Below are 13177 nucleotides of genomic sequence, written 5' to 3'. Positions count from 1 at the left end.
AACCCACCGCTCCCGTGGCTCTGCTTATCATTTACACCTTAAGACCCTAAAATATAGTACTTTTCGAGGGGAAAAACGGAAATAAAGCAAAACATGGGCAACATATAAGTCATTCTCTTCATTTCACAAAGGAGGAAACTGAGGCATGAGATGGTGAAGTGGTTTGCTCCAAGATCCCAGTTCGTTGCTAGTTCTTGTCTAGTACTTCCTCCTTCCAACACATTTTTTAGCTTTTATTTTTATTTCTTTTTACATTTATTTAACCTGTTTTTCAGGTCATTGAACTCTTAGACAGTCTTGGATCCAAGATCTCCTCAATATGAATATTCCTTGCTCCATGTATCCATACTTTCTTATACTTTGTATCACTCATCCATGCCCTATAAAAATGTTCACAGAGGATCTGCCCAGAATGCAGATCTACTTCCAGGTCTTTTAATATTTCATTACAAATGCAACAATGTTCATTATGGATCTAAGATCTCCTCAATATGAATATTTCTTGCTCCATGTATCCATACTTTCTTATACTTTGTATCACTCATCTATGCCCTATAAAAATGTTCACAGAGGATCTGCCCAGAATGCAGATCTACTTCCAGGTCTTTTAATATTTCATAGATACAAATGCAACAATGTTCATTATGGATCTAAGATCTCCTCAATATGAATATTCTTTGTCCTATGTATCCGTACTTTCTTATACTTTGTATCACTCATCCATGCCCTATAAAAATGTTCACAGAGGATCTGCCCAGAATGCAGATCTATTTCAAGCTCTTTTAATATTTCATAGATACAAACAGCAATGTTCATCATGATATAAGCTTTCTCTTAGGAGAACAAATTTACAGTTGGAAGGATCTACACAGTTGATCTAACTTGGAGCCATCTTTTTTTTTTTTTTTTTTTTTTTAATGAATGAAGAAGAAAGCCCAAACTGGGTGAATGGTTTAAAACCATGGTGGATGTGATGGGATTTTAACCCTGGACCTCTTTATTTTGAATCCAGTGCTCTTCCAGGATGCTCTTCTTTGACAAAGTTGTTTATATTACATTTTGCTTGCAAGTCATCATTGTTTTGTATCCCAGGCACTTAGCACAATGCCTGTCACATAGTAGGTGTGTTCATTAAATGTTTATTAAATTGAATTGTTACAGCCACTTTAATCTGCCATGCTTCTGAGCATTGCCTTTAGGATGATTAGAATTTTTATTCTTCTGAGATTGTGGTGTTCCATGATGCACTATGAGTAGTCTTTTGTGTTAGGGAGTACTATATAATAATTGAAAATGCTACACAATTATTTCCTACTCTTCTATTAAAATTTGAAACTTGTCTATTCATCCAAAATGCCTGTACAAGATATGTAATGAGACAGTTTTTTATTCAATTGCATGTTATAATTTGGGAAAGAGTCATGATTCATCCATTTGTTTTTCCTGTGTGGATTGTTCCACACAGGATTTCTTTTGTGAATCAATATGGAATTTTTTTGAAGAGTACCTGTTATATTCCATCTCACCTTCTCTAGGAAATCTCTCTTCCATTTTGGACTTTATGTGCATTGTTCTCCATGACACTGGTGAATACCAATGGTGAGTATTAAGTTTCTTGCTTCATACCTTGCTTGATGCTGAAAATCATGAAATTAGTAAAACAATAAAACTGTGGTTATAACTGTCAAGAGTCTTTTATGATCACAGAAGCATATGGGATACTGATGTGGAGTTAGATGCAAGGGACCATTTAGCCTATATTTATTTTATAGATGAAACTTCCTAATTTTATAGATGAAACTGAGACATGAGAAAGTTAAAGGACTTATCCAAACTCATATTAGTTACATGAATCAGGGAAGTTAGTGATCCAGAGTTATTTCTTTTTCCTCTATACTATGCTGATCTTAATATATGCTTGAGGCTATAATTGGCTCTGCCAGTCAAATGCATAAACATTCCATAAACAATTAATATAGTAGAACCATATTCTCTGTTCTACTTTGTCATCTGTGTGACTAGGAAGACATAATCTGCTATAGAGAATAAGAACTTGTCCATTCTCTTTTCATAGTTTAAAAAAAATTTTTTGAGAGGCAATTGGGGTTAACTGACTTGCCCCAGGGTCACACAGCTAATAAGTTTTAAATGCCTAAAATCAGTTTTGAACTCAGATCCTCCCAACTCCAGGGCCACTGTGCCTTCTAGCTGCCCCTGTTCCCTTTTCATATATTCATCAAGGATACCCTTCATATACATGTGGACCTTTCTCTTAATTGAAAGGAGAAAAAATGGATAGTAGGAATGAAATCTTCTTAGTTCCTTGGGGTGTGGAGGGGTAACATGCTCTATGTTTTTCTGCATTTTTAGAATCTTCCCCTTTTTGAAATGTCTTGGATCTGGATCCCCAAGCACCTTTGAAATTGTGTCACTTCAAGCATGTACTTCTGTTATCTGTATTTGGACAAACCCAGAATCTCTTCTTGAAACTATATTAAGTAGTGCTTTTAAGGACCATTTACTCTTAAAATGTATTGGACACTAGGCTATGTTAATACATATATGATAGTTTCACTGCCAATTATGATGAGAATAGATTCTCATGATAATATTGCCAAATTTGTTCCATATAATATCAGTTTGTCATATTCTTTCCAATGTGAAACTTACAGGTAAATTAAGCAAGTAAATCCTTTCACTTGGATCCATAAATACAAATTAGGTAATGCACAGATCAATCAATCAAAAAATATTTATTAAGTGTAGACACTATGTGCCAGGTACTATGCTAAACACGGGGCAAAAGATAGCTTCTGCCCTCAAGGAGCTCACAATGTAATGGATAAATGTATACCATTGTAGCACAATGGTTAGAGGCTGTTGTTGAGGTCAGAATACCTTGATTTCAGTCTTATCTTTGACACAAAATACCTATGTGACCACAGGTACATCACATGACATCCAAGGCAATTGTCCAAGTCTGTTAATTAGAATCAACTTGTTGATCTGCATTGCTGGAGGGAATTTTTATACTAGGACTTCCCTATACCAGTACAATGACAAAGCATATGCAAACATGTACATGTGAACATGTGTCTTCTTTAGGATATCTTCTAGGTTATCAACTTACACAAGAAACTTGAGTACCCTGCGATGGTAGTCTTTGGATTCACATGCCTAAAACTACAACTGGTGCACTCACCTTTCATAGCCAGCTAGTAAACACAGTGACTTGAACACAAAAGCTTTTACTGGTTAACAAAGAGTAGCTATAATACATTTCTCCCCTAAACCATTTATTCTTTCAGTGTGTAGAATAGTCATATACCTAGCAAATACTTGTAGTAAGAGACAGAGAGTACATGTGACTATTGCTACTAACGGGCTCTGACATCTTTCTTTTTTCATGGTGTCTTCATGCTCCCCAGTTTTTGTAGTACTCCCCTTTTGAGTAGTTTACTTTGTTTTGGGCTTTTGCATCTCTGTAATATAATTCCCAACTACTAGGGCTAATTCTCCATCAAATCTATAGCTGACTTTTTTCTCTGCTGCCAGAGGCCACACTTTAGGCCATCCCTTTCCTAAGCTCATTTTTAGTGAGGTCCTTTTAAGGAAAACTGTCTCTTATGGAGTGGGTAGCTCTGGCTACAAAGTACTTTACCTGATGTGGGCAGAAGATGAGAGAAATTCGACGTCCTCCTCACTTACTTATATCTGATAGACACTTGAGGGTAAAGACAGACTCATTCTTTTTAGGAGTTCGTGAATTGATAGGTAGCTCTCTTCTCTTCTGCCATAGCTCATGCTTCTCAGAGCTCTCCTCAGCTGACTCCAGAGTTAGCAGGCTTGCTTTTCAAGCATCATGAAGGAAATGAGCAATATTTGGCAAACCAATGGCAAGTTGCTTTCCTATTCCATCAAGTTCATTACAAAAACTTTGTTATTCTTTCCAAAGGAGATAACAAAGAATTAGGACCCTTAACCTTAACATCTCTCTGTTAGTATTATCTGCCCTTTACTTCTGTGATTGGAAGGGGGGAAGGAATCAGTTGATCACAAGGGTCATGATAAGGTACCCATGCCTACTAACATGCTGTATATTTTTTGAAGGGAGAGTGAGGAAGTAGGGAAGGAGAAACAGGGTGGGAGAGGAGAAGGAGGGAAAGGGAAAGGAAAAAAAAAACAAAATTTCATAATAAACACAAAGGTTAAACAATTAAAAAGAAAAAAAAATAAAGGTGTCCTTAGGAAAAGATGGAGAACAATTACAAGCAAAAGAAGTTGGGGGAAAGAAAGGAAAGGGAATAGTATGTGGTAAAGGAGGAAGAAATAGATGTATAAATAAGGAAAAGGAAAATAAATCAATATTTAAAACAAAATCCTCAGGGAAAACTTTTAAAAATGGATGAGAGGGAGGAGAGAACAGCCTGTAGAAATAGGGTTGCATAAAGAAAAATAACTATATAGACAAAATAATGATTTAAAAGAAGAAGGGAAGAAATAATACATAAAAACACTATTAGAGAAAGAAAATAGGAGGGAGTTTAAAACAGAAATCTAATTTGATAATTTTAAATGTGAATGGACAGAATAATCTAATAAAACAAAAGAGAATGACAGAAGAGATAAGAAAGCAAAACATTGCAATCTTTAGTTTACAAGAAATATATCTAAAAGAAACAAAATTATGTAGACTTAAAATGAGAGGGTAAAATATTATCCTTTATGTAATTAAAAAAAAAGAAGTAGTAGTTTCAATATGTTATTAAATCAAAAGAGGAAAGATCCATAGTATCAGTAAAAAAAAAAAAAAGAAAGAAAGAAAAGAAAAGAAATGACAATGAACCAATATACATGATGTGGCAGTTATTAACTAAATTAATGAAGGAAAAAGTGATTGAATTGCCAAAAATATAACACAACAATATTAGCACATTTTAGTGGTCTTTTCCCAGCATTGAAAGATTTAAGAGAAAGATAAACAAAAGAAGAAAATCTGGAGAAATCAGATTTAAAAGATTAATTTTTTTTCTGGATGGGACCACTAAAGAATATACATATAACTCAGCACCACATGTCATTTTTACAATAATAAACCATATATTAAGGCACAGAGAAGCTGCAAATAAATCTTCATGATTTTTCAAAGATCATTAACAGTGGCTCAGAAATCATATCAATCATTTCTTTTAAGTTGTGGTTTATTTTAGTTAAGTCACTTGAAGTCAAGGAAAGCTAGTTGCACTTTTTTGATCTTATTATTTATCTTGGCTATCAATTTCCATATACTTACTCTTTTCTTCCTTCCATCTAAAGACTATGTCCTTGGCAGAGAAAATAGAAGCAAAAAAAAAAAATCCATATACCCCATCAGTGCCTCTATGCTTTCTTTGGTGTTTTCCTTTTCTTCAATATAGCTAAAAAAATTATTTTATTATTCTTAGCTTTCTTTATCAGTCTGAGTTTTTTGAATTTTAGAATTTCTGACATTTCACAGAAAATAATGTCTCCTTAAAAAAATGAATATGCTTACCTGTTTTTACTTCCACCTTCTATACATGTCTTCTTAAAATTTAAGTTGTTTGGAAAGCTCTCTATATATCAATATTGGTTTCTAGATAATCATCCATTTTCCTTCTCATTGAAATTGTTTTTCTTCATATCTTCAGAATTTCTTGTCAATGCTATCCATTTCTCCTGGGCTGACATTTTTTATAGTAGTGAATGGGATCCTAAGTATCTTTGTGAATCCTTTAAAATCTACTTCCTTGATATATAGTGTGTATTTTCCTATCTTCCTGCAGTGAAGGGACTTATGATGCTGGAGTAAAATATTAAATTTCATTTATAGGTTCTACCAGTTTCTATTAAGCCAAGACATGGAAAGATTATGTTCTTTACTAGTGAAAGGAGTATGTATACTTGATTTATTATAAATAGTATGTACTTCATAAGCAAATATGTATATGTACATTCATATATATGTGTGTGTATGTACACACATGTGTATATATATACATATGAATACATCTATTATTTATAAGTATATATATATATATATATATATATATATATATACATATATGTATGTATAACATTTCCTTCTCATCTGTTCCCAAACTTAGTCAATACTTTTACATGGAAAACTTCCATTAATATTATATTGCATAATTTAAATGAACTCTTAGCCTTTGAAGTTGAAGATTAGAGCTACACCATCATCCTTTTGCTAATTGTTCTTCTAGACTGAGGACATGACTGATTTTCTGTTTTTTCCTTTATGTACATCCTCATATAAAATAAGTCCTGAAAAGGGACTTGGAAGTAATTTAATTTCAATGAGTTACCTAGGAACATTTAGTCCCATTACATCACATTTCTAGTATCTATATAACAGACAATATAATTGCTTACTTCATTATACATTGAGATTTTTAAAATATTCTACATTGTATTGGAAATGTACCTAGAGTAATGTCAAAATTTTCTATATATTTTGGGTTTGTTATATAATAAATGTGACCTGCAATAGGAGGCTGAAAAATCTCATACTAGTTGCCACTGTGTGACTTTTTTTTGTGATCTTGGGCCAATTACCTAATTTCTCTGGGCCTCAATTTCTATATCTGTAAAATTATAATGAACTCTTGACTTCCCCTAGGTTGATGTGGACATAGGATATAATTATAGGTGATGAGGTTTTAGTATTAATAAGGGATCAAAACTCATCCACTTTCATTATTAAGTCAAATGGAATCATATCATTGAAAAATCAAAAATTGATCATATCCTTTCAGGATTTAAAAAACAAGGGTCTGGAAACAGTTCAAAGCAGGTCTGGCAGTAATCCAAAGAAGAACTTAGCTCTTGAGAGGGAATCCTTGGGGATTGGGAAACAAAAGAGAATTCCCCCTTTCCCCATTGGCCATGGTATCATGACACACATCTACTTGCCCAGAATGAGACATTCCATCTAACAGTGAGAGAATTCAAGGCACCCTTGAAGTAATAAAACCAACCACTGTCCAGACACAGACACAGAGAAATAGTCACTTGAATCTAGAAGCAGCTTTGAAGAGAAGAGCCCCTGGCAGCATAGAAAAGAGCCATTCAAGCATTCAAGAGACAACTAGTCTTGGCAGTTGAGAAGTGAGCTGAACAGAACAGATTCTGAGAACTCAGCTGAAAGACTTGTCCAGGAGCTATATCATAACCAAGGGAGTACTTTGAGAGGACTTCTTAAAGAGAGGAAGAACTTTGATGCCTGATGTTAGTAGAGGAGGGAATGTCCCTAGCCATAAGTTGTGGTTACTTTTAAAATTGCAAAGTAAATAGAAGTCACGAGTGATAAGGCAAAAGAGCAAAGTTGCATGGTCTGTGCTTTAGGTCAAGGGGAAAACAAAGCAGAACACTTGGCAGGTTTACTTCATTTCTTAACAATGCTAATGGGATTCTTGAAATATGTCTGGTGTTTGAACTTCTGTTTAAAATTATTAAACAGTTTCTCTAATTCAGTGATCTCATTTTTTAAATCTCAGCTTTCTGAAAGGCCACATCCTAAATTTCTATATATGCCCTTATTGATATTATCAATTAAATTTGGTTCTATAAACATGTATTAAGCCCCATGATGTATAATTCTCTGAAAATAAAAAGGCAAAAATGAGATTTAGAAAGTCCCCATTCTCAAGAAGCTTATATCCATCCTCCAGGGTAAAATAGCATGTAAACATATAATTAAATATGAAAAGAACTGAGGAAGAAGAGAACACTAATCTAGAGGAATGGAGAAAGGCCTTCTATAGAGAATTGAACCTTGAAAGAATTATGATGCTGGTGTAAAATAAACAATTTAATTTATTCACAGATTCTAAAAGATATAAGTGAGGAAGGAGTATATTCTAGGCATTGGTAAGTAACCAGTTCAAGAAGGAAGAAAGAAAGATAATGGAATACTGAGGTCAGAGTATAGTCAGTAAACTAGACCAGCATGTCTGGAATATAAACCATGTAACAGGGAGATCGATGAGATAAATCTTAAAAAGTAGGCTGCAGTCAGATTGCACAGGTCTTTATATACCAATCTAAGAAAATTTTATTTTATCCTATAGGCAGGGAAATGATGTCATTGACTTGTGCTTTAGGAAGATTAGTTTTGCAGGTGGATTGATGGATAGATGAATCAGAGAAGAGAGAAAGTGGAAAGCCAGAGTTCAATTGGGAGACTGTTGCATTGAACAAGATGGGAGATGATGAAGGCATAAGGTAAGGTAAGGGGTCAGGTATGAATAGAGAGAAAGGGATGGAAATAGAGTGCACATCTGTACATATGTGTGCATGTGTATGCACACACACACACACACAAACACACACACACATATATATATATATAGACATATATAGATAGATAGATAGAGATAGAGAAATAGATAGATTAAAAAGTCCATGTAGTGATTATTGGTGATAATTGCTCCCTCCCTCCCTACTTTTCTGTTTTTCTATTTTCTTCCTCTCTTTTCTTTTTTCTTTTCATATCTTGTGATATTCTGTTCCTCACAATATTAGATTTATAGGTGAAAATGGTGCTTTCCAGCACTTAATATAAAGTAGATACCGTGGGATATAAAGAAAGTTCCCAGTGACTAAACATGGCTTGATCTCATTGGCTCTCTTTGCATCGCTTTGCATTTTTCTTTTATTTATTTGCAGCCTATACCCTATTCCAGCCAGTCATACCCATCCTGTGGAGACCATCAGAACTCAAGAAATAACATTTCATTGCATGTCATATTGCTTGATTATTAGAGAATTACTTTACTTGAGGGGAAAAAAATTGGAGGTTATCAGCATAAGAGAAGAGAGTCTGATTCTTACCTTTCCATGAGATTTGAGAAAGGGAATACAGGCCTAGAAGTGGGGTGCAGCAGTGAGGGAAGACCCTGGAAGCAGGGATTGGGTATTATTGCACCATGTTTTTGCATGAGAGAGGAACAGATAAGACACTGACCACAGGGAGAAATTATACCCTAGAGATGATGGTACATGAAGCAAAGCTCCAGTCGTATTATTGGGTTATACCTCTGATATCTAATTTCATGGCCATTTTCATGGTGAATTCTGGCACTTTCCTGTTCTATATGATCATTGAGGGAGGCACAGAAATTGTGACTTTCTCCTTTTTGGGCCAATATCCTTAATTCTTTGACACATCACAGACTTGGAGGGGCTCCTGGACCATTTGGCCAAAGCGACGCCTGCCCTGGAATATCTCAGCCTGCTAGGCAATATGGCTTGTCCCAACGAGCTGGTCAGCTTGGAAAAGGATGAAGATGATTACAAGAGATACAGGTAATGTTCTGGGGCTCTTGGGGTAGCTTCTCCAGAGCTCCTGTTGACCTGTGGACTGCATATTTGATTTTATAAATTGCTATTAAATTGTTAATGTTCCCAGTGGGTTAAACGTTTGCCACAGATAGGAACCAGTGATTCTACTTTCTCAAACTGAATAAAGCTAAGAAAGGTTCTATAATAAGTATTTGTATAGGCAATGTGGTGTAGTAGAGTACTATTTTGAGATTAGAAAGAGAATGGTTCAAATCCCACCAATGACCCTCTCTAGTACCGTGAAATAGGACAAATCCCAGAATCTTCCTCAACCTCAGAAAGCTTTCTTGGAGTCATTTACAAAGTCAAAGATATGTGGATCTGCATTGGTAAGAGTTTCCTTTCTCCCACAATAAACCTTTGTCTAGTTCCATTAAATTTTGTTTGTTTGTTTTTAAATAATTTTATAAGCTTATGGTAAAGGAGAGATGGTTTTAGGGGAGTTTCTCTGAACTCCAATAGCAATTGTAGCCTTTACCACAGTCTAGCACTTATTTATATGTGCCATGTACTATTCCCTTATCGGTTCATGGGTATATGTAGAAATTTCTTAGATAGAATAGAAACTCTCTGATGTCAGGGGCCATGCCAACTAATTTTTTCTCTTCTTCCTCCTCTTCCTCCTCCTCCTCCTCCTTCTTCTCCTCCTTTTCCTGCTGCTGCTGCTGCTCCTGCTTCTGCTTCTTTTTCTTCTTTCTCTTGCTTCTTCCCATTCTTCTTTTCCCCCCTTCCTCCTTCTGCTCCTTCTCTTTCTCCTCTCCTTCCTTCTCTTTCTACTTTTTCTCCTTCTCCTTGTCTTCCTCCTCCCTCTTCTTTTTTTGTTCTTATTGTTCTTGTTCTTCTGCTCCTCTTCCTCTTTCTTCTACTTCTTGTTCTTCTTGTTCTCTTCTTCCTCCTCCTTTTTCTTTTTCTTGTTCTCTTCCTCTTCCTCCTTTTTTTTTTTTTTTTTTTGCACTTGGAACATTCAATAAATACCTTTTTGTTTAATTGAAGTGCCTTGAAGCCTTTTCCCTTTAGATTGATCTAAAATTAGCCAATTGGATGATTGAATTACCTTTTTTTCTGGTATTCCCTCAAACAAAACTTAAGGAGGCAGTTGGGGGAAGAGTATGGTTTTGATGGCTCAAAATAGGTTAAAGGATTGAACTGAATTTCAATATCTTCACAGAGACTTTGAACTAGAAAGGATTTTTAGGGATTATTTAGTGTAATCCACCCTCTTTTACAATAGCTTACACACACACACACACACACACACACACACACACACACACAATTTATTTAAGCTAATTGCTCTTTTGACATAACTGTCATTCTTAGATATCAAAATCCTACCAGACTCCAGCTGAGCTGAAATTTCTTTATACATACATACACACACACACACACACACACACACACACGCGCGCGCACGCGCGCGCGCGAAAAATGGTTAATAAAATCAAAGGGAATATTGACATGTCTAACAATGTGTCACATTTTGCCCAAGTAATCCCCAGCTTCTCTGTCAGAAATAATAATAATAATATTTCTATAGTTCTTTAAGGTTTTCAAAGTGCTTTATATATTTTATTTTGAACCTCAAAGCGATATTAAAACATTAATTATTATTATTATTATTATATCCATTTTGTGGATGATGAAAATGTAGAGAAAAGTTAAGTGACTTGGTTAGGTTCACACAGCTAATAAGTGTCTAAACAAGGATTTGATCTTCCTGACTCTAAACCCTCTGTTCCAACTACTATTCTTTCCACCAAGCTGTCCCTATGAGGAAAGCATGTCATATTCCATTTTTTTTTTTGCCGGAACTATTATTATTTTTTTCAGTTATTCAGAGTTAGACTTCCTTTGAATGATTTTTTTAATTTATGTTGATGCAATAATGATGTAAATTATTCTATTTCTTTTTATTTCACTTTTTATGAAAGTTTTCCTGTTTTTGTATGAATTTTTTATATTCATCATTTTTCACCACACAATATTCTATTATATACATCTACAACATATTGTTCTATCACTTCCCAAATGCTGGTTGTTCTTTTTGTTTCTATTTCTTGTTTCCACAAAAAATGCTTCAATGGAATTTATATACACATAGATATACACACACAAACACATAGTTCTTTTTGTTTCTATTTTTTGTTTCCACAAAAAATTGCTTTGATAGAATATGTATATGTGTGTATGCATATATATATATAATTTATTTGTATTTATGTGTATAGTATATGTATGTATATATGTATATGTATATATATATATATATATATATATATATATATATATATATATATATATATTATATATATATATATATATATATATATATATATATATATGGATGTGGATAGATAGATAATCCAGAACAGTTGGATCAATTCTCAATACCACTAGCTTTGCATTAAAGTGCTTTTTCACAATTCTTCAAACTCTATTTCCAGTTTTTGTCATTGTTTTCAAATTGCAGAGTGTGAGGCAAAATGTCAAAGCTGTTTTAACTTAAATTTCCCTTATTGTTAGTCATTTGGATATTTTCTTATGGATGTTAATAGTTTGAAATTCAAAAAATAACTTAATAGTTTTTAATATGAATCAAATTATCTATTAATGAATAGCTCTTGATCGTAAATATTTGTCTGGATTTCTTATATATTAAATATCAATTTTATCAGTGGTATTTGATCCAAATAATTTTTGTCATTTAGCCTTCTCTCTTTACTTTGTCTATATTGCTTTAATTCATATAAAGTTTTTCAGCTTTGTGATTATATGATGAAAATTATCTATCTTTTATAATCAGCGCTATCATTTTTTAATCAAGAATTATCCTCTAAATTGTCATTGTGAAAGATATTTATTTATATTCTCTTCTATTATATTTTCATGTAATCTTTTGCATTTATATTATAAATTCATTTGTAGTTTATTGTGATATATGGTATAAGAAACTGGTCTAAACCTAATTTATGCCAATTTATTTTCCCAGCAATGCCTGTCAAGTAGAGAATTCTTCTCCCAAGAAGTTCCTATTCTTGGATTTATCAAACACTTGGAGGTTCCCTGAGTAGAAGTAGAATCCAAGACATAGTATCTTTTTTTTTTCAGTAGATGAGGAAATGACAAAACATAGAAAGAAAATTCAGATAATTTCCTTAGGTCATGTGACTGATTAAAGAGCAAGGAGAGAGTGTTTGAGTCAAGCTTTGAATAGATCCTTCAGTATTTACTAACTGGTAACTATGGACAAGTCACTTAAGTTCAATGAGATAGTTTAGTTTCTTTATCCATAAAGTGGGGATAATAATAATCATAGCACCTTTTTTTTTTAATGGGCTTTAAGACTCAAAACAATCTATATCATATGTTTCATAATAATAAGAATAAGCTGTTTTATAACTTATTATGACTATTGCAAAAAATAAGATTTATACCTTTTCTGAAGGGGGGAATATTCATATTTAGGAGTGACAAAAAGGATATGGAAATAGGATGAGTTATAAGAGGAAGAAGAGGAATAAGGAGAATGATGCATTTCTTTTCAAATATTCTTTGACTTGCCTTTAGTCCACCTTCCACACTGTTCCTAAAGCAATCCACTTTCAGGGTAATTCTCACTATCTCCTCCCTTCTGAAAAAATTGATTAGTTTTTAAAATCCATAATAAGCTTAGCCCAATCTATCTTTCCATGGTCACTATATATTATTCCTTCTCCCACTTTCTATGATCTAGTAAAAACAAGACTTTTATGTTCCTCATACACAACATTCTGTTTCCATCTTCATGACTTTA

The 13177-nt window shown here is 33.7% G+C and overlaps 1 protein-coding gene across 1 annotated transcript in view; it reads left to right on the top strand.

The window, feature by feature from the left end:
* LRMDA (leucine rich melanocyte differentiation associated) overlaps window positions 1-13177 on the top strand; it is a 1322797-nt gene that overhangs the window by 740748 nt on the left and 568872 nt on the right. The window contains exon 4 of the mRNA XM_051982052.1: window positions 9209-9348. Coding sequence (XP_051838012.1) covers window positions 9209-9348 — 140 coding nt within the window. The remainder of the gene's footprint in view (window positions 1-9208; window positions 9349-13177) is intronic.

The sequence above is a fragment of the Antechinus flavipes genome, chromosome 2 (assembly GCF_016432865.1).
Source record: "Antechinus flavipes isolate AdamAnt ecotype Samford, QLD, Australia chromosome 2, AdamAnt_v2, whole genome shotgun sequence".
NCBI classification, from domain to species: domain Eukaryota; kingdom Metazoa; phylum Chordata; class Mammalia; order Dasyuromorphia; family Dasyuridae; genus Antechinus; species Antechinus flavipes.
This window is presented reverse-complemented; position numbering and strand designations above follow the sequence as displayed.